This window comes from Pseudophryne corroboree, chromosome 1 (assembly GCF_028390025.1).
Source record: "Pseudophryne corroboree isolate aPseCor3 chromosome 1, aPseCor3.hap2, whole genome shotgun sequence".
NCBI classification, from domain to species: Eukaryota; Metazoa; Chordata; class Amphibia; order Anura; family Myobatrachidae; genus Pseudophryne; species Pseudophryne corroboree.
The window spans coordinates 132,409,234-132,436,663 of NC_086444.1; the positions used below are offsets into that span (position 1 = coordinate 132,409,234).

The following is a 27,430-nucleotide window of genomic DNA, read 5'->3' on the forward strand; positions in this document are numbered from 1 at the left end:
GGGGGAGGGATGAGGACAGGAACCTGCGTGCTGTGTTATATGGGGGAGGGATGGGGACAGGAACCTGCGTGCAGTGTTATATGGAGGAGGGATGGGGACAGGAACCTGCGTGCGGTGTTATATGGAGGAGGGATGGGGACAGGAACCTGCGTGCAGTGTTATATCGAGGAGGGATGGGGACAGGAACCTGCGTGCAGTGTTATATGGGGGAGGGATGAGGACAGGAACCTGCGTGCTGTGTTATATGGGGGAGGGATGGGGACAGGAACCTGCGTGCAGTGTTACATGGAGGAGGGATGGGGACAGGAACCTGCGTGCAGTGTTATATCGAGGAGGGATAGGGACAGGAACCTGCGTGCAGTGTTATATGGGGGAGGGATGAGGACAGGAACCTGCGTGCTGTGTTATATGGGGGAGGGATGGGGACAGGTACCTGCGTGCAGTGTTATATGGAGGAGGGATGGGGACAGGAACCTGCGTGCGGAGTTATATGGAGGAGGGATGGGGACAGGAACCTGCGTGCAGTGTTATATCGAGGAGGGATGGGGACAGGAACCTGCGTGCAGTGTTATATGGGGGAGGGATGAGGACAGGAACCTGCGTGCTGTGTTATATGGGGGAGGGATGGGGACAGTGACCTGCGTGCAGTGTTATATGGGGGAGGGATGAGGACAGGAATCTGCGTGCAGTGTTATATGGAGGAGGGATGGGGACAGTGACCTGCGTGCAATGTGATATGGAGGTACAGGAACCTGCGTGCAGTGTTATATGGAGGAGGGATGGGGACAGGAACCTGCGTGTGGTGTGATATGGAGCGATGGGGACCTGCGTGCTGTGTGATATAGTGTAAGTATGTAGTGAAATACTAACATATGCCAGACAGAATATTTGATTTCTATTTTTGGTAATTGCTATTTTCTATTTATTGCACCTGTGTACATTTTGTAATGAGATCAGCAGATAGAAGGAGAGTGATATTATGTAAATGTGCATGACCCTTTTGTAGTATATTTATATAGCAAGCACCACTATGGCATAGTATACAGCATTATGGGCCTGATCTGAGTCTGACCAGGGGTGATGTGGGATGCAGTAGAGGGTCTTTTTTGTCTGAGTTGTGCCACAGATAAATCCTGATGATTGTCGTACAGAGCGCAGTACATACACAGGCATGCACAAAGAAGTGCATTAGAAATGTGTTGGGCATTCCTGTGTGGTTACAGGGGTTGGCTAATCAGACTCAGATGTAGCATAGAGTTTTGTGGGCCTGTAGCTGAAAGTGGCTGTGTATAGAGTTGCTAAATCGCTCACACTGGTGGCCATACTCAGATGGATGATCTGCACCTAGCAGATGGTGCGACTGATTGTGCACCAATATGTATTGCAGCGTCTGTAGACACTGACAGTGGGCGTCTCATTTCTTGCAAATTTGGACACACGGCTGTACACCAGGGAAGGCTGTGTAGTTGCATTAGTATGAAGTCGCAGACCAACTGCAGCAAAAGTCGCAAGGAAGGCTTTGTCAGGCTCTATGAGGAGGGAGTATCCGGCTTTCCTCAACAGACCCCACCCCCTCAACAGACCCCGCCTCCATTAGGGCTGCTTTCTGAAATTTCCCGGGCTGGTTTACCATCCCAATCCGCCCCTGTGCGCAGCTGTCAGTGAGGCAGGGATGGGCTGCTGTCAGTGAGGCAGGGATGGGCTGCTGTCAGTGAGGCAGGGATGGGCTGCAGTCAGTGAGGCAGGGATGGGCTGCTGTCAGTGAGTCAGGGATGGGCTGCTGTCAGTGAGGCAGGGATGGGCTGCTGTCAGTGAGGCAGGGATGGTCTGCTGTCAGTGAGGCAGGGATAGGCTGCTGTCAGTGAGGCAGGGATGGGCTGCTGTCAGTGAGGCAGGGATGGGCTGCTGTCAGTGAGGCAGGGATGGGCTGCTGTCAGTGAGGCAGAGATGGGCTGCTGTCAGTGAGGCAGGGATGGGCAGCTGTCAATGAGGCAGGGATGGGCAGCTGTCAGTGAGGCAGGGATGGGCAGCTGTCAGTGAGACAGGGCTGTGCTACTGTCAGTGAGGCAGGGATGGGCTGCTGTCATGCAGGGATGGGCTGCTGTCAGTGAGGCAGGGATGGGCTGCTGTCAGCGAGGCAGGGATAGGCTGCAGTCAGCGAGGCAGGGATGTGCTGTTGTCAGTGAGGTAGGGATGGTCTGCTGTCAGTGAGGCAGGGATGGTCTGCTGTCAGTGAGGCAGGGATGGTCTGCTGTCAGTGAGGCAGGGATGGGCTGCTGTCAGGCAGGGATGGGCTGCTGTCAGTGAGGCAGGGATGGGCTGCTGTCAGGCAGGGATGGGCTGCTGTCAGTGAGGCAGGGATGGGGAGCTGTCATTGAGACAGGGCTGTGCTGCTATCAGTGAGGCAGGGATGGGCTGCTGTCAGTGAGGCAGGGATGGGCAGCTGTCAGTGAGACAGGGCTGTGCTGCTGTCAGTGAGGCAGGGATGGGCTGCTGTCAGTGAGGCAGGGATGGGCTGCTGTCAGGCAGGGATGGGCAGCTGTCAGGCAGGGATGGGCAGCTGTCAGTGAGACAGGGCTGTGCTGCTGTCAGTGAGGCAGGTATGGGCTGCTGTCAGCGAGGCAGGGATGGGCTGCTGTCAGTAAGGCAGGGATGGGCTGCTGTCAGTGAGGCAGGTATGGGCTGCTGTCAGCGAGGCAGGGATGGTCTGCAGTCAGCGATGCAGGGATGTGCTGTTGTCAGTGAGGCAGGGATGGTCTGCTGTCAGTGAGGCAGGGATGGTCTGCTGTCAGTGAGGTAGGGATGGTCTGCTGTCAGTGAGGCAGGGATGGGCTGCTGTCAGTGAGGCAGGGATGGGCTGCTGTCAGTGAGGCAGGGATGGGCTGCTGTCAGTGAGGCAGTGATGGGCTGCTGTCAGTGAGGCAGTGATGGGCTGCTGTCAGTGAGGCAGTGATGGGCTGCTGTCAGTGAGGGATGCTATTGTTTTACAGTTGGATTTGTTTACAGATGGTCATGTAAGTTGGAAATAGTTCAAGTGTGAGGTTACCATGGAACTGTGCGGTCGTTGGGAAATAATGCATGGTCATGTGATGTAATGTGCCCAGTCATGTTACTGTGTTTTTTTGGCATTATACCATGCAATTATTTATATATACAGTACTGTGCAAAAGTTTAGGCAGGTGTGGTGTTCTATCAGCAGGGATTTTAGTGACCAATTATTTGATGCGTGAAGCCTTGTCTGAAATGTGCTTTGATGGGTCTCATCGCTTGCAGATCAGGTCCCTGATGCATTCAATCACATCATCGGGGCTGATTAAATTAGCTCCATGCCAATGCATCACAGAATGTCTGGGCGGGGACTCTTTTTTTTGTTTCAGCTCCTAATCTTAGAGGTGCGAGCAAAAACAAGTTACATTTCTGAACCACATTGTAAGTCTGCAGTTACAGATGGTGTGAGATTCTGTCCTGTACTCGTCATCTCCGTTCTGTGTCACTACTTGTTAGCTCTAACTCAGCCGTTATAAAAGTGTAATAGCTATGGAAGAAATGGGACATACTGTATTCTCTCTCGGTTTTTAAACATTACAATACTAGAAATTAACTGTCAAGTTATTAATAATATACAAATATTCTATGGTCGAAATTTGTGCCAACTTGTCAGATAAGTTTATATAAGACCTCTTGATCATAATAATAAATGTATGCATACAGACAAATAGCAATGTAAAAGTAGTTCATACTCACATTTTTGCCTTCATTCAGCATGGATTGCAGTTGCAAAGCAAATGCAATCCACAGCATTGCTAATGCAGTAGGAGGTATATACACACCTCATTGCTGCATTTGCAACTGCAGCGCTCCTGGGATTAAACATCGCAACGGCAAGCTGAGCAAGCCTCAGTTTACTCAGGCTTGCAGTCGCAGGGCAGCTTGCGAGGCCAAGAAAACTGCATCTCGCGATGCAGTCCTTGTCCCTGTCTTTTCCCCCGGATGCCTCTGCTTGTCAGTCAATTGCATAGCAGGACCCTTTCTGCAAATGTGCAGTTTCCCGATTATCGGGACACTGCGCTGAGAATCACACAAGCGATCCCAGTTTAATAACCCCCTTTATTCCTAATAGTAAAATTTACAAAATTACAAACGGACTAACTACAGTACTTAAAGAACAGCTTTGTTTAAATTTTTAAACTACTCTCTTGTAGAGTTTATACTAGGATATTCCCTGAGTGTTAGATGCTTGTACAGAGAAGCATACTGTATTCCACAACAACAAAAAGGTGGTATGTCCGGATTCTGAAGTGAATGATTATTCGTACAAATTACGGGGCATATCTGCATGAGTAATAAATAGTTATTTTGGTAAACAATGATGTTTTTTTCTCTTATTTTCAGATATATGGATCCAGTCTTTGCCTGTCTTTTCTGGAGGTCCTTAAAGATATAACCATGGAAGGTCAGGTTCAAGTGCTCAAGGTACTGTCGGGTTCCTGTTTGAACTTCTTAGCCATGTTACTATGAACTAACATACTGAACATGCAGCTGCAAGATGCAGATTATGGGGGGTATTTAATTAGTGCAGTTTTTTCGACCAGTCGAAAAAACTGCACTTTTCGCCCGTTTTTAGGTCAAATTTACATTTCACCTATTCAATGTCCGTGCCGTTTTTTCGACTTGTTGAAAAATCCGCACTGGCGAAAACCATGTGGGTCGGCAAATTCACCTCCCATCCACATGTTTTGTCGAATTTGCGGGCGTTTTCAACAGTTTTTGGTTCCATTTCGACCATGCCACAAAAAAAAAAAAAAAACTAAAACTAAAAGGCATCTGCGAAAATGGATTAAAAAACGGACTATTGAATACATACAGGTCGAATTAGTGACTATTTTCCGACTGTCTGAAAATTTGACACTAATTGAATATACACCTATGTGTTATTTGTATATATGTTTCTGCTGCGGGGTACACTGGGCTCCACAAGGATAGACATTGGGGGTGTAGAGTAGGATCTTGATCCGAGGCACCAACAGGCTCAAAGCTTTGACTGTTCCCAGAATGCACAGCGCCGCCTCCTCTATAACCCCGCCTCCCTGCACAGGAGCTCAGTTTTGTAGTTGGTGCTGCAGTAAGCAGGCACATAACAGAGGGGCTGCTCCAGGCAGCCCTAAGAAGAGCTTTTTTTGAAGAAAAAAGTGCAGACTACAAGGGCAGCAGCGGTGGTAAATGTCAGAAGACATTCACTGCTGCAGCTCCTGCTCTCCCCAGCGGCGCTGTACACTCCCGAGCCCTGGTTGCCGGGTAACTACAGCAGGAGGCTCCGGTTTTCTTCACATCAGTCACACACGACGGGGGCTCTCCGGGGTTGCGTGACCCGGTCTTTATCGCGATCCGGCACGGTCAGTGGGAGGCAGGCCGCGCACGCTGGCGGTGGACACTGTGGCAGTACAGGCGATCCCACTAGATCAACAGGGCATGGGTGCAGGTCAGTTTTTCTCTCTAAACCATTTTCAGTAGCCCACAGTACCCGGTGGTTTTGCCAGCAGGGGGATAAGGCTTAGACCTGAAGCCCCTCCCCCAGGGCGCCATTTCCCGCAAATGTTCCCGCCCTGTAGCTGCATATCTGTCTCTCCCTCACTCCCTGTCAGTGTCTGGGCGCCATTATCTCTCAGCTTCACTGTTCCTGGGACTGCTTGGGCAAATCCTCCTGTGTAAAGCCGCCTGGTTATCAGTGCTGTGACTTTACATGACATTTAAGTATTCTACATGTCAAATAGACAGTGTTAGTTAAGAAGAGTGCATTTAGTCAGGGTTCTCTAGTACAAGTACCCTGTGATATACATCCATTTCTTACTGTGCACTGTTATATCTATTGACTATATATATATAAGCTAGTCCAGTGCAGTATTGTTGTTAGTAATAACCTCTGCATTGTACAAACTGTGACTATCTGTGTGTGCATTAGATAGCTGAGTGGTGTCCATTTCGTGTCTTTCACTCAACTTGCTATTAGAGATGAGCGGGTTCGGTTCCTCGGAATCCGAACCCGCCCGAACTTCAGGTTTTTTTACACGGGTCCGAGCGACTCGGATCTTCCCGCCTTGCTCGGTTAACCCGAGCGCGCCCGAACGTCATCATCCCGCTGTCGGATTCTCGCGAGGCTCGGATTCTATCGCGAGACTCGGATTCTATATAAGAAGCCGCGCGTCGCCGCCATTTTCACACGTGCATTGAGATTGATAGGGAGAGGACGTGGCTGGCGTCCTCTCCGTTTAGAGTGACTAGAGTACTAGAGAGAGACACAAATTTTGGGGAGCATATAGGAGGAGTACTACTTGCTGCTGATAGTGTGACCAGTGACCAGTGCCACCAGTTTAATTCATCCGTTCTCTGCCTGAAAAAAAACGATACACAGTGTGACACAGTCACACATACCATATCTGTGCTCAGCCCAGTGTGCTGCATCATATACTGTATATCATTATCTGACTGCTGAGTGCTCAGTGCTCACTGCTCACACAGCTTAATTGTGGGGGAGACTGGGGAGCAGTTATAGCAGGAGTACATTTAAGTACAGTGCACACTTTTGCTGCCAGAGTGCCACTGCCAGTGTGACTGACCAGTGACCACTGACCACCAGTATTGTGATTGTCTGCTGACCACCAGTATATTGTGATTGTCTGCCTGAAAAAGTTAAACACTCGTCGTGTGGTGTTTTTATAAACGCATTCTTCAGACAGTGTCCAGCAGGTCCGTCATTACATAATATATACCTGTCCGGCTGCAGTACTAGTGTGATATATATATATATTTTAATTTTATCTCATTATCATCCAGTCTATATTAGCAGCAGACACAGTACGGTAGTCCACGGCTGTAGCTACCTCTGTGTCGGCAGTCGCTGGTCCATCCATAATTGTATACCACCTACCCGTGGTTTTTTTTTTCTATCTTCTTGATACTAGTAGCTTACTTTAGGAGTCTGCAGTGCTGACAGACAGTGTCCAGCAGGTCCGTCATTACATAATATATACCTGTCCGGCTGCAGTACTAGTGTGATATATATATATATTTTAATTTTATCTCATTATCATCCAGTCTATATTAGCAGCAGACACAGTACGGTAGTCCACGGCTGTAGCTACCTCTGTGTCGGCAGTCGCTGGTCCATCCATAATTGTATACCACCTACCCGTGTTTTTTTTTTCTATCTTCTTGATACTAGTAGCTTACTTTAGGAGTCTGCAGTGCTGACAGACAGTGTCCAGCAGGTCCGTCATTACATAATATATACCTGTCCGGCTGCAGTACTAGTGTGATATATATATATATATATTTTAATTTTATCTCATTATCATCCAGTCTATATTAGCAGCAGACAGCGGTAGTCCACGGCTGTAGCTACCTCTGTGTCGGCAGTCGCTGGTCCATCCATAATTGTATACCACCTACCCGTGGTTTTTTTTTCTATCTTCTTGATACTAGTAGCTTACTTTAGGAGTCTGCAGTGCTGACAGACAGTGTCCAGCAGGTCCGTCATTACATAATATATACCTGTCCGGCTGCAGTACTAGTGTGATATATATATATATATTTTAATTTTATCTCATTATCATCCAGTCTATATTAGCAGCAGACACAGTACGGTAGTCCACGGCTGTAGCTACCTCTGTGTCGGCAGTCGCTCGTCATCCATAAGTATACTAGTATCCATCCATCTCCATTGTTTACCTGAGGTGCCTTTTAGTTGTGCCTATTAAAATATGCGTCATGTGCTGTTTGGGGAGTATTTTTTTGAAGGGCCATCCTGCGTGACACTGCAGTGCCACTCCTAGATGGGCCAGGTGTTTGTGTCGGCCACTAGGGTCGCTTATCTTACTCACACAGCTACCTCATTGCGCCTCTTTTTTTCTTTGCGTCATGTGCTGTTTGGGGAGTGTTTTTTGGAAGGGCCATCCTGCGTGACACTGCAGTGCCACTCCTAGATGGGCCAGGTGTTTGTGTCGGCCACTAGGGTCGCTTAGCTTACTCACACAGCTACCTCATTGCGCCTCTTTTTTTCTTTGCGTCATGTGCTGTTTGGGGAGTGTTTTTTGGAAGGGCCATCCTGCGTGACAGTGCAGTGCCACTCCTAGATGGGCCAGGTGTTTGTGTCGGCCACTAGGGTCGCTTAGCTTACTCACACAGCTACCTCATTGCGCCTCTTTTTTTCTTTGCGTCATGTGCTGTTTGGGGAGTGTTTTTTGGAAGGGCCATCCTGCGTGACACTGCAGTGCCACTCCTAGATGGGCCAAGTGTTTGTGTCGGCCACTAGGGTCGCTTAGCTTACTCACACAGCTACCTCATTGCGCCTCTTTTTTTCTTTGCGTCATGTGCTGTTTGGGGAGTGTTTTTTGGAAGGGCCATCCTGCGTGACACTGCAGTGCCACTCCTAGATGGGCCAGGTGTTTGTGTCGGCCACTAGGGTCGCTTAGCTTAGTCACACAGCTACCTCATTGCGCCTCTTTTTTTCTTTGCGTCATGTGCTGTTTGGGGAGTGTTTTTTTTGGAAGGGCCATCCTGCGTGACACTGCAGTGCCACTCCTAGATGGGCCAGGTGTTTGTGTCGGCCACTAGGGTCGCTTAGCTTACTCACACAGCTACCTCATTGCGCCTCTTTTTTTCTTTGCGTCATGTGCTGTTTGGGGAGTGTTTTTTGGAAGGGCCATCCTGCGTGACACTGCAGTGCCACTCCTAGATGGGCCAGGTGTTTGTGTCGGCCACTAGGGTCGCTTAGCTTAGTCATCCAGCGACCTCGGTGCAAATTTTAGGACTAAAAATAATATTGTGAGGTGTGAGGTGTTCAGAATAGACTGAAAATGAGTGGAAATTATGGTTTTTGAGGTTAATAATACTTTGGGATCAAAATGACCCCCAAATTCTATGATTTAAGCTGTTTTTTAGTGTTTTTTGAAAAAAACACCCGAATCCAAAACACACCCGAATCCGACAAAAAAAATTCGCTGAGGTTTTGCCAAAACGCGGTCGAACCCAAAACACGGCCGCGGAACCGAAACCAAAACCAAAACCCGAAAAATTTCAAGTGCACATCTCTACTTGCAAACCCTATATTCTATAACCGGATGGGGGCTTGGTGCGTCAGGTTTTATGTTGATATAGGATTTTCACAAAGATATACTTTAATACGTATTTTTCTCTGTGATTTAGTCACCATATCTCTCCTTTATCGCTGCTAGTGCTGACTACACTGTGCAGGGGTTTGGGTAAGAGGTATTGTGCTGCTGCCAGTTGTACTGTGTTACCTGATACTGCAAGTTATATCATGTCTGCTTCTGAGGGTAACGGTTCTGGGGCTGAACACACTGCCGGTGTTGCTGAAGCCACAGATCCCTATGAGGAGAATATAGCAGCTGTGGGCTCTGGTTCTGGGGGCTCCTTGCCCCCCAGTGGGACTGTGGCAACGAAGGTACATAATGACCCACCGTGGGCCGCTTTTTCTCTGACGTCCTAAGTGGATGCTAGGACTCCGTAAGGACCATGGGGAATAGCGGCTCCGCAGGAGACTGGGCACAACTATAAAGAAAGCTTTAGGTCTAACTGATGTGCACTGGCTCCTCCCACTATGACCCTCCTCCAGACTTCAGTTAGAATCTTGTGCCCGGCTGAGCTGGATGCACACTAGGGGCTCTCCTGAGCTCCTAGAAAGAAAGTATATTTAGGTTTTTTATTTTACAGTGAGATCTGCTGGCAACAGACTCACTGCAGCGAGGGACTAAGGGGAGAAGAATCGAACCTACCTAACAGGTGGTAGTTTGGGCTTCTTAGGCTACTGGACACCATTAGCTCCAGAGGGATCGACCGCAGGACCCGACCTTGGTGTTCGTTCCCGGAGCCGCGCCGCCGTCCCCCTTACAGAGCCAGAAGCATGAAGAGGTCCGGAAAATCGGCGGCAGAAGTCTTTGGTCTTCACCAAGGTAGCGCACAGCACTGCAGCTGTGCGCCATTGCTCCTCATGTACACCTCACACTCCAGTCACTGATGGGTGCAGGGCGCTGGGGGGGGGCGCCCTGAGGGCAATATATGACACCTTGGCTGGCAAATCTACATCATATATATATAGTCCTAGAGGCTATATAGATGTAAAAATACCCCTGCCAGTATTCCAGAAAAAGCGGGAGAAGTCTGCCGGAAAAGGGGCGGGTCCATCTCCCTCAGCACACTGGCGCCATTTTTCCCTCACAGCTCCGCTGGAAGGAAGCTCCCTGGCTCTCCCCTGCAGTCTGAAACCTACAGAAGGGTAAAAAAGAGAGGGGGGGCACTAAATTTAGGCGCAGGATATATATATATATATATATATATATATATATATATATATATAGATAGATATATAAAAAGCAGCTATAAGGGAAAACACTCATTTATAGTGGGATCCCTGTGTTATACAGCGCTCTGGTGTGTGCTGGCATACTCTCTCTCTGTCTCCCCAAAGGGCTTTGTGGGGTCCTGTCCTCTGTCAGAGCATTCCCTGTGTGTTTTCGGTGTGTCGGTACGGCTGTGTCGACATGTTTGATGAGGAGGCTTATGTGGAGGCGGAGCAGATGCCTGTAAATGTGATGTCACCCCCTGCGGGGTCGACACCTGAGTGGATGGTGCTGTGGAAGGAATTACGCGACAGTGTCGACTCCTTGCATAAAAGGTTTGACGACATACCTAATGTGGGACAGCCGGCTTCTCAGCCTGTGCCTGCCCAGGCGTCTCAAAAGCCATCAGGGGCTCTAAAACGCCCGCTACCTCAGATGGCAGACACAGATGTCGACACGGATACTGACTCCAGTGTCGACGACGATGAGACTAATGTAACTTCCAGTAGGGCCACACGTTACATGATTGAGGCAATGAAAAATGTGTTGCACATTTCTGATGTTACCCCCGGTACCACAAAAAAGGGTATTATGTTTGGAGAGAAAAAACTACCAATAGCTTTTCCTCCATCTGAGGAGTTAAATGAAGTGTGTGAAGAAGCGTGGGCTTCCCCTGATAAGAAGCTGGTAATTTCTAAGAGGTTACTAATGGCGTACCCTTTCCCGCCAGAGGATAGGTCACGTTGGGAAACATCCCCTAGAGTGGATAAAGCGCTCACACGCTTGTCAAAGAAGGTGGCACTACCGTCTCCGGATACGGCCGCCCTGAAGGAATCTGCTGATAGAAAGCAGGAGGCTATCCTGAAATCTATATATACACACACAGGTGTTATACTGAGACCAGCTATTGCTTCAGCATGGATGTGCAGTGCTGCAGCTGCATGGTCAGATTCCCTGTCAGAAAATATAGATACCCTAGACAGGGACACTATATTGCTAACCGTAGAGCATATAAAAGACGCACTTTTATACATGAGGGATGCACAGAGGGATATTTGCCGGCTGGCATCCAAAATTAGTGCAATGTCCATTTCTGCCAGGAGAGGGTTATGGACTCGGCAGTGGACAGGAGATGCAGATTCCAAACGACACATGGAAGTTCTGCCGTATAAGGGTGAGGAGTTGTTCGGGGATGGTCTCTCGGACCTCGTTTCCACAGCAACAGCTGGGAAGTCTACATTTTTACCCCATGTTCCCTCACAGCCAAAGAAAGCACCGTATTATCAGGTACAGTCCTTTCGGCCCAATAGGGGCAAGCGGGTTAAAGGCGCGTCCTTTCTGCCCAGAGGCAGAGGTAGGGGAAAAAAGCTGCAGCATACAGCCAGTTCCCAGGAGCAAAAGTCCTCCCCCGCTTCCTCTAAGTCCACAGCATGACGCTGGGGCTCCATAGGCGGAGCCAGGTACGGTGGGGGCCCGTCTCAAATATTTCAGCAATCAGAGGGCTCGCTCACGGGTGGATCCCTGGATTTTTCAGATAGTATCTCAGGGGTACAAGCTGGAATTCGAGACTTCTCCCCCCCGCCGTTTCCTCAAATCTGCCTTGCCAACCACTCCCTCAGGCAGGGAGGCAGTGTTACAGGCAATTCACAAGCTGTATTCACAACATTGACTTCTGATGAAACAGCCCCTGTTCTCGAGGCTGAGAAACGCGTCAAGCATCCCGCCCGACGTTCTGTCCGGTATCCTGGTTATATTCAACCTCCAACACACCATCAGTGACTTAGCGGCTCCCGCTACGGAAGCACGAGCGAACGGCTTTTGGCCCCGACCAGCCGCGCTCCGACATGGCTCTGTGAAGTGCAGCATCCATCCAGTGCCACTGACAGCCTTCTCTGTGCCGCTGCTTAGCGGTGTGGGCAGCCGGCGCCCACCATCAGGAAGGTGACTACGGGAAATCTCTCCAATATTGCAAGACCTGGGTAAGCTTTTCTGCATGAGACTGTACAAATAGCGGTTCCAGCTTAAAAGTCACTGCATACACATGGAAACATGTTCATTTAAGCTACCCAGAAAAAGCCTCTCTTCAATTGGATGAGACTGTGAATATTCAAGTTGATTATTTTATGGTGGATAATTAAAAATATATCACTTCACTGTGGATGGACTTCCTAAGCAACATCTAAATGAATTCATGTGATCAAATCAGCCCATGCATGGAGCTTAATCCAATAAGTATTAGTGAAATATAAATGCTGCAGTGTGTATCAGAAATACAAGTGGTTACGTTCTTTTAAGGGAATTTTTACAATGTATCTTATAAATGTTACCATTTTTTAACTACTAAAGTTTTGGTGTTTATTACATGAATAATATTCCAGGATAATTGGATTATTCACTAAATTGTGATAGTTATATACAATAACATCTTTTTATAATAAATTATATCAATACTGTTTAATGGTAGCGCTTCTCTGAGTATTTCTTATTCTCTGTATTCACAACAGGTGATAGTAAAGGTACCCCTACTTCAACAAGGACGGGGTTACTATTCCACAATGTTTGTGGTACCGAAACCGGACGGTTCGGTGAGACCCATTTTAAATTTGAAATCCTTGAACACATATATAAAAAAATTCAAGTTCAAGATGGAATCGCTCAGGGCGGTTATTGCAAGCCTGGACGAGGGGGATTACATGGTATCACTGGACATCAAGGATGCTTACCTGCATGTCCCCATTTACCATCCTCACCAGGAGTACCTCAGATTTGTGGTACAGGATTGTCATTACCAATTCCAGACGTTGCCGTTCGGTCTATCCACGGCTCCGAGGGTCTTTACCAAGGTAATGGCCGAAATGATGATACTCCTTCGAAAGAAGGGAGTTTTAATTATCCCGTACTTGGACGATCTCCTGATAAAGGCGAGGTCCAGAGAGCAGTTGTTGGTCGGGGTAGCACTATCTCGGGAGGTGCTACAACAGCACGGCTGGATTCTAAACATTCCAAAGTCGCAGCTGGTCCCTACGACACGTCTACTGTTCCTGGGGATGGTTCTAGACACAGAACAGAAAAAAGTGTTTCTCCCGGAGGAGAAGGCCAAGGAGCTGTCATCTCTAGTCAGAGGCCTCCTAAAACCAAAACAGGTGTCGGTGCATCACTGCACGCGGATCCTGGGAAAGATGGTAGCTTCCTACGAAGCAATTCCATTCGGCAGGTTCCATGCAAGAACCTTTCAGTGGGACCTGTTGGACAAGTGGTCCGGATCGCATCTTCAGATGCATCGGCTGATAACCCTGTCTCCAGGACAAGGGTGTCTCTGCTGTGGTGGCTGCAGAGTGCTCATCTTCAAGAGGGCCGCAGATTCGGCATACATGACTGGGTCCTGGTGACCACGGATGCTAGCCTTCGAGGCTGGGGGGCAGTCACACAGGGAAGAAACTTCCAAGGACTATGGTCAAGTCAGGAGACTTCCCTGCACATAAATATTCTGGAACTAAGGGCCATTTACAATGCCCTAAGTCAGGCAAAACCCCTGCTTCAAAACCAGCCGGTACTGATCCAGTCACACAACATCACGGCGGTCGCCCATGTAAACCGACAGGGCGGCACGAGAAGCAGGACGGCGATGGCAGAAGCCACAAGGATTCTCCGATGGGCGGAAAATCACGTGTTAGCACTGTCAGCAGTGTTCATTCCGGGAGTGGACAACTGGGAAGCAGACTTCCTCAGCAGGCACGACCTCCACCCGGGAGAGTGGGGACTTCATCTAAAAGTCTTCCAACTGATTGTAAACCGTTGGGAAAGGCCACAGGTGGACATGATGGCGTCCCACCTAAAAAAAAAAAAGCTAGAAAAGTATTGCGCCTGGTCAAGAGACCCGCAGGCGATAGCTGTGGACGCTCTAGTGACACCGTGGGTGTACCGGTCGGTTTATGTGTTCCCTCCTCTTCCTCTCATACCAAAGGTACTGAGGATAATACAGAGAAGAGGAGTAAGAACTATACTCATTGTTCCGGATTGGCCAAGGAGAGCTTGGTACCCGGAACTTCAAGAAATGATCTCAGAGGACCCATGGCCTCTACCGCTCAGACAAGACCTGCTGCAGCAGGGGCCCTGTCTGTTCCAAGACTTACCGCGGCTGCGTTTGACGGCATGGCGGTTGAACACCGGATCCTGAAGGAAAAGGGCATTCCAGAGGAAGTCATTCCTACGCTGATTAAAGCTAGGAAAGAAGTAACCGCAAACCATTATCACCGCATATGGCGAAAATATGTTGCGTGGTGTGAGGCCAGGAAGGCCCCAACGGAGGAATTTCAGCTGGGCCGTTTCCTGCACTTCCTACAGTCAGGGGTGACTATGGGCCTTAAATTGGGTTCCATTAAGGTCCAGATTTCGGCTCTATCGATTTTCTTCCAGAGAGAACTGGCTTCACTACCTGAAGTTCAAACTTTTGTTAAGGGAGTGCTGCATATTCAGCCCCCTTTTGTGCCTCCAGTGGCACCTTGGGATCTCAACGTGGTGTTGGATTTCCTAAAGTCACATTGGTTTGAGCCACTGAAAACCGTGGATTTGAAATATCTCACGTGGAAAGTGGTCATGTTGTTGGCCTTGGCTTCGGCCAGGCGTGTATCAGAATTGGCGGCTTTGTCATGTAAAAGCCCTTATCTGATTTTCCATATGGATAGGGCAGAATTGAGGACTCGTCCCCAGTTTCTCCCTAAAGTGGTATCAGCTTTTCATCTGAACCAACCTATCGTGGTGCCTGCGGCTACAAAAGACTTGGAGGCTTCCAAGTTGTTGGACGTAGTCAGGGCCCTGAAAATCTATGTTTCCAGGACAGCTGGAGTCAGAAAGACTGACTCGCTCTTTATCCTGTATGCGCCCAATAAGTTGGGTGCACCTGCTTCAAAGCAGACTATTGCTCGCTGGATCTGTAGTACGATTCAGCTTGCACATTCTGCGGCTGGACTGCCGCATCCTAAATCAGTGAAAGCCCATTCCACGAGGAAGGTGGGCTCTTCTTGGGCGGCTGCCCGAGGGGTCTCGGCTCTTCAACTTTGCCGAGCAGCTACTTGGTCGGGGTCAAACACGTTTGCTAAATTCTACAAGTTTGACACCCTGGCTGAGGAGGACCTAGAGTTTGCTCATTCGGTGCTGCAGAGTCATCCGCACTCTCCCGCCCGTTTGGGAGCTTTGGTATAATCCCCATGGTCCTTACGGAGTCCCAGCATCCACTTAGGACGTCAGAGAAAATAAGAATTTACTCACCGGTAATTCTATTTCTCGTAGTCCGTAGTGGATGCTGGGCGCCCATCCCAAGTGCGGATTGTCTGCAATACTTGTACATAGTTATTGCTTAACTAAAGGGTTATTGTTGAGCCATCTGTTGAGAGGCTCAGTTGTTATCATACTGTTAACTGGGTATTGTATCACAAGTTATACGGTGTGATTGGTGTGGCTGGTATGAGTCTTACCCGGGATTCAAAATCCTTCCTTATTGTGTCAGCTCTTCCGGGCACAGTATCCTAACTGAAGTCTGGAGGAGGGTCATAGTGGGAGGAGCCAGTGCACACCAGTTAGACCTAAAGCTTTCTTTATAGTTGTGCCCAGTCTCCTGCGGAGCCGCTATTCCCCATGGTCCTTACGGAGTCCCAGCATCCACTACGGACTACGAGAAATAGAATTACCGGTGAGTAAATTCTTATTTTCCACGCTTCTACATGCGCTAGTTAATAAACTAACACCCCCTATGGGACCCCCAATGCCGGTACAACCGTATGTGGTCCCTGCAGCTAACCCGCCGTGGGCGGACGATTTATCTGTCTAATTGAAGAAGTTGAACCAGTCCTTGACTACTAACAAGTCTGACCATCGCTCGCCTAAGTCCAAGGGGTCCTCTAAGCGAGCACTTGTCTCCTCACAATCCACTGCTGTCACTGACACCTCGTCTGATGAAGACGGCACTTACACTGACCCCATAGGTTCTGACTCAGATACTGCTGATGGGGAGGGTAGTTCACATGTGGATGTTCCTGATCTTTTGGAGGCTATTAAGTTAATTCTACAGATCACGGATGATCCCGAGCCATCCGTCCCTCCTAAGAAACCAGATAGGTTCAAGCGTCAGAAGGTGGTTAAACAAGTTTTACCTCACTCTGATCACCTAGTGGGTATACGTCAGGAACCCTGGGAAAACCCGGGTACGAAGTTTGTGCCTGAAAAGAAGATGCCTTGTCCCCTCGCACCAGAGCTGTCTAAGAATTGGGAAACGCCTCCTCCAGTAGACTCACATGTGGCTAGGATGGTGGTTTCCTCAGCTCTACCTGTCACTACCGTCACGTCTCTAAAAGTGCCTACGGATAAACGTGTGGAGGGTTGTCTTAAAGCGATCTATTGCAGCAACATGGGCTGCAGAGGCTATTGAAGCATGGGCCTTGGAGTTAGAAGCTGAAATCTCTTCTGACCATGCTAGACAATGCTTGTCATATGTTGTCACAGCTTCTCGCTATATTAAAGAGGCGGCTTCTGATGCCGGTATCCTAGCAGCCAAGGCCTCTACTACGTCAGTCCTGGCTCGCCGGATATTGTGGCTGAGATCCTGGTCTGTGGAAAAACCCTGAAGGTACTCCCTTTCAAGGGAGATATTCTTGTTGGGGAGGACTTGGCTACTGCCAAAACTGCCTGTCTGCCAAGTACCGCTCCTTCTGTGTCGAAGGCTAAAGGTACTTCCTTTCGCCCCTTTTGTCCTTCAGGTAAAGCAAAAAGTCAGGCGTACAACAAGCAGGCCCGCACTTCCAAACCTGGTAAGCCAAAGCCAAAAAGAGCCTGGGCGGGCTGTCAGCCAGCTTCCAAGGCCGATAAGCCTTCCGCATGACGGGGCGGGCCTCCCCCTGGGGGATTCCAGGGTGGGGGGGCCGGCTTCTAGGGTATACCCAGGAATGGTTGAAGACCACTTCAGGTGCCTGGGTACGGGAAGTCGTCACTCGAGGTTACGCCATAGCCTTCAAAAACCGACCCCCTCATCGATTTTGCCAGACAGACGTCCCGTTGGACCAGACAAAGGCAAAAACTCTGCATTCGGTGGTACAGACCCTCCTGGATACAGGAGTCGTAGTACACGTGCCTCTTGCACAGAGGAGCCGGGGGTACTATTCCCCGCTGTTTCTAGTCCCGAAACCGAATGGGTCCTCCCGGCCCATTCTCAACCTCAAGGCATTGAACAGGTTTGTGAAGGTTTCCAAGTTCCGTATGGAAACCCTTCGCTCTATAGTTCTTGCTTTGGAACCTGGGGACTACATGGTCTCCCTTGACATACAGGATGCTTACCTACATATTCCTATAGCAGCATCACATCAGCAATACCTGAGGTTTGCTATTGGCAACCCCAATTACCAGTTTCGGGTGTTACCTTTTGGTTTAACAACGGCTCCGCGAGTCTTCACCAAAGTTATGGCGGTGTGACGGTGGTACTCCGCCGTCAAGGGGTCAGGATACTGCCGTATCTGGACGACTTGTTAATCCTGGCAAATTCCCCAGAACTTCTCCTATGTCATCTAGATATGACGGTCCGGTTTCTACAAGCCCACGGGTGGCTCATCAACTGGAAGAAATCCTCCCTGATCCCTTCTCAGAGCATGGTGCATCTGGGAGCGCTATTGGACACTCACAACCAGAGGATGTTCTTGTGTCAGGAGAAAGTCCTGAAGCTTCAGGACAGGATTTGTTGCTTCCTTTCTCGTCCGCAAGTGTGGATACATTCGGCGATGCAGGTGCTGGGCCTCATGGTATCAGCATTCGACATGGTGGAGTATGCTCTATTCCATTCTCGCCCCCTCCAGAGGCTGATTCTAGCCAAGTGGGACGGCCTGCCTCACCGGATCAGGTCTCAAATGATCTCATTGACTCCGGAGGTCCGTCTGTCACTGCTCTGGTGGCTCCAGGACCAACAATTATGCAGGGGCCGTCCCTTCTGGATATCCAACTGGGTCCTGTTGACGACAGATGCCAGTCTAAGAGGTTGGGGCGCGGTGCTGGAGCAACACTCCCTTCAGGGTCGGTGGACCAAGGAGGAGTCCCTCTTCTCAATCAACGTTCTGGAATTGCGGGCGGTCTTCAATGCATTGAACCTAGCCCAGCATTTAATTCAGAACCGTCCTGTTCAAGTGCAGTCGGACAACGCCACCACAGTGGCTTACATAAATCATCAAGGCGGCACTCGAAGCTGTCTGGCAATAAAGGAAGTCTCACGGATTCTACATTGGACGGAACGCCATCTACCGGCCATATCGGCAATCTTCATTCCGGGAGTCCTGAATTGGGAAGCGGACTTTCTCAGTCGTCAGGACGTACATGCCGGCGAGTGGGGCCTCCATCCTGAAGTGTTTCAACTCCTAGTGGAAAGGTGGGGTCTTCCAGACGTAGATCTGATGGCGTCTCAACACAATCACAAGGTTCTGGTCTTCAGAGCAAGGACATGGGATCCTCAAGCAGCATTCGTGGATGCGCTGGCGGTGCCGTGGAGGTTTCGGCTGCCGTACGTGTTCCCTCCGGTGTCACTCCTGCCCAGGGTAATTCGGAAGTTCAAGCAAGAAAAAGGAATTCTGCTTCTCATAGCTCCAGTGTGGCCCAGACGGCACTGGTTCTCAGACCTGCAAGGCCTATCGTCAGAGCGTCCAAATCTACTTCCACAACGCCCAGACCTCCTCGTTCAGGGCCCCTGTGTCTACCAGGACCTAGCCCGGCTGTCTTTGACGGCGTGGCACTTGAAGCTTCCGTCTTAAGGGCTAAGGGGTTTTCTGAGGCGGTCATTAAAAGTATGTTGCGGGCCCGTAAACCGGCTTCAGCTCGGATTTACTATAGGGTCTGGCATTTTTACTTTGTTTGGTGCGCATCTAACGATTATGACGCTTCCAAGTTTAGTATAGCCAAGTTGTTGGCTTTTTTTCAGCAGGGCCTGGACTTAGGCCTACGTCTGGCCTCCCTCAAGGTTCATATTTCTGCCTTGTCGTGTGGTTTCAGAGAAAAATTGCGACCTTACCTGATATACCTTTACTCAGGGTGTGTTGCGTATCCAACCTCCCTATGTCCCGCCTGTGGCTCCTTGGGACTTGTCGGTGGTTTTGGAGGCGTTACAAGAGTCTCCGTTTGAACCTCTTGGTTTAGCTGATCTTAAGTGGCTTTCCCTTAAGGTGGTGTTTCTGCTGGCTATTGCTTCAGCTAGAAGAGTGTCGGATTTGGGTGCCTTGTTCTGTAGTTCCCCATATCTGATATTTCACCGTGACCGGGCGGTTCTTAGGACTCGTCCCGGATATTTACCTAAGATGGTTTCCTCGTTCCGCCTTAACCAGGAGATTGTAGTTCCAGCACTTGTTTCTCCTGATCTGTCTCCCAAAGAGAAGTCTTTGGATGTGGTACGGGCTCTCCGTATCTATGTAAAGAGAACTGCTTCCATTAGGAAATCTGCTTCTCTCTTTGTACTATTTGGATTTCACAAACGGGGCTGGCCGGCTCACAAGCAGACTTTGGCCAGATGGATTAGAATGGTGATTGCATATGCTTATGTGAGGGCTGGTCAGTCGGCTCCTGCTCACATTACGGCCCATTCTACTCGGTCTGTTGGACATTCTTGGGCGGCCCACCGTGGTGCGATCCTTGAACAATTGTGCAAGGCGGCTACATGGTCTTCAGTGAACACGTTCATAAGGTTCTATGCCTTCGATACTGCCGCTTCCCAGGATGCTTCCTTTGGACGCCGGGTTCTTGTGCCCGCTACAGTGCAGGAACTGCTTTAGGACATCCCCAATGTCTATCTTTGTGGAGCCCAGTGTACCCCGCATAAACTAGATTTATGGTAAGAACTTACCTTTGTTTAATCTCTTTCTGCGAGGTACACTGGGCTCCACAAGGCGCGCACCCTGACGCACTTAGTTTCTTTGGGTTGGTATGGCATTAGCCGCTGACACTTCTCCTGTCTTGAGAGTGTGGTGTATGTGGCTACTAACCGTTGTCGTCTCTTTTCCTGCTACTGCATTGGGCTGGTTAACTAAAAACTGAGCTCCTGTGCAGGGAGGCGGGGTAATAGAGGAGGCGGCGCTGGGCATTCTGAGAACAGTCAAAGCTTTGAGCCTGTTGGTGCCTCGGATCAAGATCCTACTCTACATCCCCAATGTCTATCCTTGTGGAGCCCAGTGTACCTCGCAGAAAGAGATTTAACAAAGGTAAGTTCTTACCATAAATCTCGTTTTTATATCAAATAGTAAGAAATCTCTGCTCATAACTAAAATTATAGTGTAACATCTACCATTCAGTGCTTAGTTCCCCCTCAATTTGTCAGATTCTAGCACCTGGCGACTCTAGACCACTGGTTAATTCTCCTGCTGGAAGACGCAGGAGAAGTTTGGAATTCATTTGCTCAAAGCTACTAAATGACTATGATACTGCTGTGAGTGAGAAAATAATTATATAAAATTCAGAGATTTGCCAAAAAAATTTAGATGTTAGTCTAATTACATGGTGCCAGTCATAGTGGGCACAGGTACCAGCTGCTGATAGAGCATCCCCAATATTTGCACTAAGTTTGGCACTAACCATGACTTTTCAGGCATTCCATGAAAATGAGTAAAAATGTCCCCTACGTACGTGGCACTGTAAAAATAAAATCCGTTGTTGCGTATCCTTTGCGTTTTCAACATAGGTTGATAAGTTACATTATATCTCTTTCTCATAGAGTTTAAGAAGAATAAAAAAAACACAGGCTTTTAATTTGGAATTGAGGGCAATTATCAAGTAGAAATTTCCTTTATAGAACAATGGTGGACTTGGCTTGTCCCGTACGCAACCACTACAATTTGTGATATTGTGTTGGGTATAATGAAGACATTGTTTTTCTACATAAAAAATAGGCCTAGTTAGGCGCTTTAATATAACATCCATCTTTATAAACAAAAATAACTTTCTTGTGTTAAGTTTCAACAAAAATGTATATGTTAAAAGTTGTAACCGTAGTGACAGTGGAATGGCCCATTCCTGACATTTTAAACCACTTGCCTGGCGTGGTTGCTGGACTTGAGATGGTTGCATCAGATGCGACCAGTCAGAAAGCCCACTGTGCAGCTGCTGGAAGATTATTCTTCCAGCAGCTGCCGCTCTCAGAGGGACCTCCTGTCTCCCCTGCTTCATGGTTCCCTACCCCAGTGCCTCTCATGTTGACCCTCACTGCTCACATCTCCTCGTGCGTCCTTGTTGCGATTAAGACACATTTTTTGTCAAAGTTGGCCAACACTTGAAGATTCTCACATGACCTGGTGTGCCAAGAAGGGCTGTTTGGCATGACTGCAGCAAAGGTGTATGAGGACATACCTGTAAGTCACACGAGGTAGGGTGGTTGGTAACGTGAGCACTTCCAATAATTTGAAAGAGTTGGCTCCTGTGGGCTGGGCTTTAAATCTTAACTGCAGATGGAGCTTGTTCATGTATCCGATCGGGCAAGTTACAACAGTATCCTAAATTTGCAGATGTTTACTTTTGAACCCATAGGGGGTCGATCCTATTAGCCGCGATGATATCGCGAGTGCAAATCATCGCAGCAGCGGTCGCACTTTTTATGGTGGCCCAAATTCACTCAAAAATGCATGCTGCCCCATTGGGCTTCGAGCACTTTGGTGCAAATTCAATCCGAAACCAGCCCGTGAAGGGTGCAAGATCGGGTACCGTTGCCAGCGTTTAAATGCAGCAGCAGGGGCCCATCGCACCTATAGCTGGTAATAGGATTGACCCATTAGCCTGTGATTCCAGGAGTATGATTGCTAAACATGTGGCCTGGCTTTCTTACTAACAGGTACCCCTGCAGTTTTGCTGGTCTCAGGAAAGAATTTTAAATGATAAAATAATATTTAAAGACCTCTTTAACACATACATTGTACACATGGAATACTATTATTACATGCAGACATTAGTCGCGACACATTCAGGAGAAGAAAACAGAATCTGAAGCACAGACATTGAATTGTCTGCATGGTAGTGGACTGCTAGAATATACAGTACTTCAGTTATGGATTCTCTCTTTGATGAATGAGAACTTACAGTGACAGAAACACAATACAGACACTGAGAATCTGAGATATGCGGTCATCATCTTATTACAGTTTATCATTTGGAGGGAAGGTATATTTGTTGAGAGCAGCATGAATGCTCACTCTGATTACATTACACGATTGAACCAGGAAGTTTTAATCGGAAATATATTTCTGCTTTAAAGCTTTGATCTGTACACAGAACAAATCTTCTTGTTGTACTTTCAACTCCATTGATGCACAGTCTGGTTAGGTGTTCTGAAGAGACGCCTTTTGGGTTGCTATCTTATTTTGTTGAATAGACTGAGAAGAAAAGAGTCTACACTATCAGGAAGATAGATGTTCTCATTCTTTCTTTCTTTTTAATTCTTATGTCACAAGCTTTTTATTTTTTTTTCCGCCTGCTTCAATGTCGAATGTGAAATCAATTTTGTATTTGATAAATGTACTGAAGTGTCTTGGAAAGTATTTCTCAAAAGTGATACACTATTGCTTTAGTTGCGCCAAACATCCCTTCACAGTGCACCGAGTCCCGCGCCAATCGCCCCGCGTTGAATATCTTTTTCAAATGTGCGTCTTAATCGCAATGCGACAAAGCCGCTTCACAAGACTGCACTAATTAATTTTGTAAGCAACACTGTGGCCAATTATATTGTTGCTGTGTATAGCAACGTGTCCCGGCGTTCCCTCCCTTACCCTGCTACGACCGCCAGCTCCCCATTTAATGCAGTGGGTAGCGGGAGGGTGCATATGCATGCTCCCTGCTACCTCCCCTGGCTACCACACAAAGCTATGGGTAGCGGAGCATAGCTTCCCGCTACCTTCACTAATGGACCTCCTCCGGCTTCCCCCTGTACGTATGGGTAGTGGGAGCATTGCTCCCTGCTACCTCCGCTGACTCCCCCCCAGTACAGATTTTTGCAAGAATTCAATCAGACGCGATAACCCAATCAAATGGAGCTCTTGTTGTGACTCTATTCAATTGTCCTATTCAATTACCGACTATAATTTCCTATATGTCTACCGCAAATTTTACTTCACCTCCTCTAAGCAGATGATTAGCTTGGGTAAAATTCTGTATTTTAAAGTAAGAATGCTGTGATTTGGTTCAGAACCCCTGGGATAGCCCCTGAATGACTAATTAGACACTTAGAAAATGCAAAATGATGGAAATTGGGGAACATGGTATAGGACATGTATATTGGGGTGCTTTACGAGTGGGACAAGTGTTTTCATGCTTACAGGTAGGAGTATTCAGGTTTTGGATCTTTTTTGGAAGTTTTTTGTAGGCGACTTAAAATGATGCAAATATATCATTCTACCCATTTTTATGTTCCTCCAATTTAATTTGAACACTTATTTTGCTGATAAACACTTGCTTTATATTGTTTTTTTTTTTTTAAACTTTTTTAGAATAATGCTTGTAATAGCCATTTGACACAACTGAAGTATCTGTTTCATTATGACCACTAATGTACTTATATACTGTTTTCCTATATTAGCTTGGCTTTTTGGGGGGGCTCCTACACTTTTCACTGGTTTTGACAGCAAAAATTATCACAAGAATCCTGTCATTATGAATTGCAATTAAATAGGGTGAAATGTAGGAACGCGATAAACCGCCTTCTGCTGTAATTTTTGGCAATGTCCGTGAAAAGTCAGATTGCGGTAAATTACTGTTATCGCGGCTAATTAAAATCCTCAATTAGACTCAGTTGCATACAGATATACAGCTGTTGCATATCAAATTAATCAGTGCAGTCTTGTGCAGCAGTTTAGTCACATCGTATTGCACATTTGAGTGAAAAAGACCACTCAGCATGGCTTACTCGGATTCAGTATGATTTACCGGTGGGCAGGATGCTTACTGTCTATATCCCGACAGCAGCATCCTGTCCGCCAGAATGCTGGCAGCGGGGAGAGTGCTAAGAGTCCCCTTGTGGGCTCGGACACCCACGAGTGGGAACAGTATTGTTTTGCTGGGATTTCGGTGTCGGTATCCCGACCGCTGGTATCCCGACAGCCGGCAAATGGAGCGCATTCAGCTTACTCGCGTCAGGCATCTTGCTGCGTATAGTGCATTAAGGCTAGGGGTATGAGGAGCTGTATTACTCAACATGAGCATGCAGGAGGCCTAATATTGAATAAGGACGTGTCTATCCTGGTCCAAAGGTCAGATTCTACAAAATAGTAGAACTATTGTCATTTGCTTAGTCTTTCAATGTACAAGTACATACAGTTCTGCGTGATTACACCTAAAGGTGGGTACAGACTAGGCGATGTGCTCTATGAGCGACGTCGCATAGTGTTTCCCCCTCCCGGGCCGGGCGGTCGGCGGCAGTGCATACACACTGAGTAATATGACGACCATAACGCTCAGTGACGTCACGACGCATCCGGGCCGTGCAGTCACCTCTTGGACGACAGTCCAAATTGAGCTGCATGCACGGCCGACAGTGAGGGTCATTAACAACCCGCAGGGCCGCGCATCGCTCGTCGTCGCCGGCATACACACTTGCCGAGAAAGTAAACAACATCGCTCAGGAAGAGTGAAAATGAGCGACATTGTTTACTTTCTCAGCAAGTGTGTATGCACCTTAAGACACAGTGTATCACCTTCTAAGTTTACTAGAAATGCCTAATGGAGATGTTTAATATAATCCCTCTTCAGGTGAGAGGCATATGCTTTCTGTTTTTCTTTCTAGATGACAGCCATAAACACCACATTTCATTACACAGAATACAAGTAACAGCTTTTAGGATTCTGAAAATAATCTCATTGTTCTGCAGTTTATATATGTATCTCTGGCAGCCCTAAAACCTCTGTAAAGCGCCAGTGGCAGATTGTACTAGGCAGGGCCGGTGCAAGGTTTCTCGGCACCCTAGGCAAAAAATCTGCGCACTCTCCCCCCACTCCTCCCCCTCAGGTGAAAATGTGGAGGTGGCGTCTCACAAGTTCCACAGCTGATATTGTTAAATAGAGAACGCCACCTACAAAAAAAATAAAAAATGCTAAGCACGACTTTTGCAGGGACCCCATGTAGGCTGTATTGTAGGAAAGGGGGACAACACAGGCAGGAGATATACAGAGATATACAGCATATGGACTATAGTTGTGGGGGTGGGGGAGGGAGGGTTCTTCATCCTGACTGTTGGGATCCCGTGGTCAGGATACTGATGTCGGAATCCGAACACTTGGCGGAATACCGACACAAGCCCAGAATTCACCCTTGGGTGGTGGTCCACGTCACCACCCAAGAGGGAATATAATAGTGTGGCCAAAGGTCACCACCGGAGCCGACGAGTGGCAACCGCAGCGAGCAAGAGGGGATTCGCTGTGCTCGCTGCTGGGATTCGGCCTGTCGGAATCCCGGCATCGGTATTCTGACCGCCGGGATCCCATACCGATCCTCTTTGCTCATTATGATGAGCAGATCAAATTATGCCACATTACAGTACCCTCACTTCATATTATGTCACATTACAGTACCCTCACTTCATATTATGTCACATTACAGTACCCTCACTTCATATTATGTCACATTACAGTACCCTCACTTCATATTATGTCACATTACAGTACCCTCACTTCATATTATGTCACATTACAGCGCCCTCACTTCATATTATGCCACATTACAGTACCCTCACTTCATATTATGTCACATTACAGTACCCTCACTTCATATTATGTCACATTACAGCGCCCTCACTTCATATTATGTCACATTACAGCGCCCCCACTTCATATTATGTCACATTACAGCGCCCTCACTTCATATTATGTCACATTACAGTGCCCTCACTTCATATTATGTCACATTACAGCGCCCTCACTTCATATTATGTCACATTACAGCGCCCTCACTTCATATTATGTCACATTACAGCGCCCTCACTTCATATTATGTCACATTACAGCGCCCCCACTTCATATTATGTCACATTACAGCGCCCTCACTTCACATTATGTCACATTACAGTGCCCTCACTTCATATTATGTCACATTACAGTACCCTCACTTCATATTATGTCACATTACAGTACCCTCACTTCATATTATGTCACATTACAGCGCCCTCACTTCATATTATGTCACATTACAGTACCCTCACTTCATATTATGTCACATTACAGTACCCTCACTTCATATTATGTCACATTACAGCGCCCTCACTTCATATTATGTCACATTACAGTACCCTCACTTCATATTATGTCACATTACAGTACCCTCACTGCATATTATGTCACATTACAGCACCCTCACTTCATATTATGTCACATTACAGTACCCTCACTTCATATTATGTCACATTACAGCGCCCTCACTTCATATTATGTCACATTACAGTACCCTCACTTCATATTATGTCACATTACAGTACCCTCACTTCATATTATGTCACATTACAGCGCCCTCACTTCATATTATGTCACATTACAGTGCCCTCACTTCATATTATGTCACATTACAGTACCCTCACTTCATATTATGTCATATTACAGTGCCCTCACTTCATATTATGTCACATTACAGCACCCTCACTTCATATTATGTCACATTACAGTACCCTCACTTCATATTATGTCACATTACAGCGCCCTCACTTCATATTATGTCACATTACAGTGCCCTCACTTCATATTATGTCACATTACAGCGCCCTCACTTCATATTATGTCACATTACAGTGCCCTCACTTCATATTATGTCACATTACAGCGCCCTCACTTCATATTATGTCACATTACAGCGCCCTCACTTCATATTATGTCACATTACAGCGCCCTCACTTCATATTATGTCACATTACAGTACCCTCACTTCATATTATGTCACATTACAGCGCCCTCACTTCATATTATGTCACATTACAGCGCCCCCCTACCATTATAAAATCCACTACACACTGCTCTCACTGACATTGTCACACAGCTCAGGCTGGGAATGGATCAGACCCTAATACTTAACAGCCAAAACTAGGGAAATTGCTATGCAA

The 27,430-nt window shown here is 47.7% G+C and overlaps 1 protein-coding gene across 7 annotated transcripts in view; it reads left to right on the forward strand.

Annotated features, from left to right (window-relative positions):
* IPO11 (importin 11) overlaps positions 1-27,430 on the forward strand; it is a 1,123,558-nt gene that overhangs the window by 646,537 nt on the left and 449,591 nt on the right. For all 7 annotated transcript variants that reach the window (XM_063963049.1, XM_063963036.1, XM_063963028.1 and 4 more), the window contains exon 24: positions 4,393-4,473. In XM_063963049.1, coding sequence (XP_063819119.1) covers positions 4,393-4,473 — 81 coding nt within the window. The remainder of the gene's footprint in view (positions 1-4,392; positions 4,474-27,430) is intronic.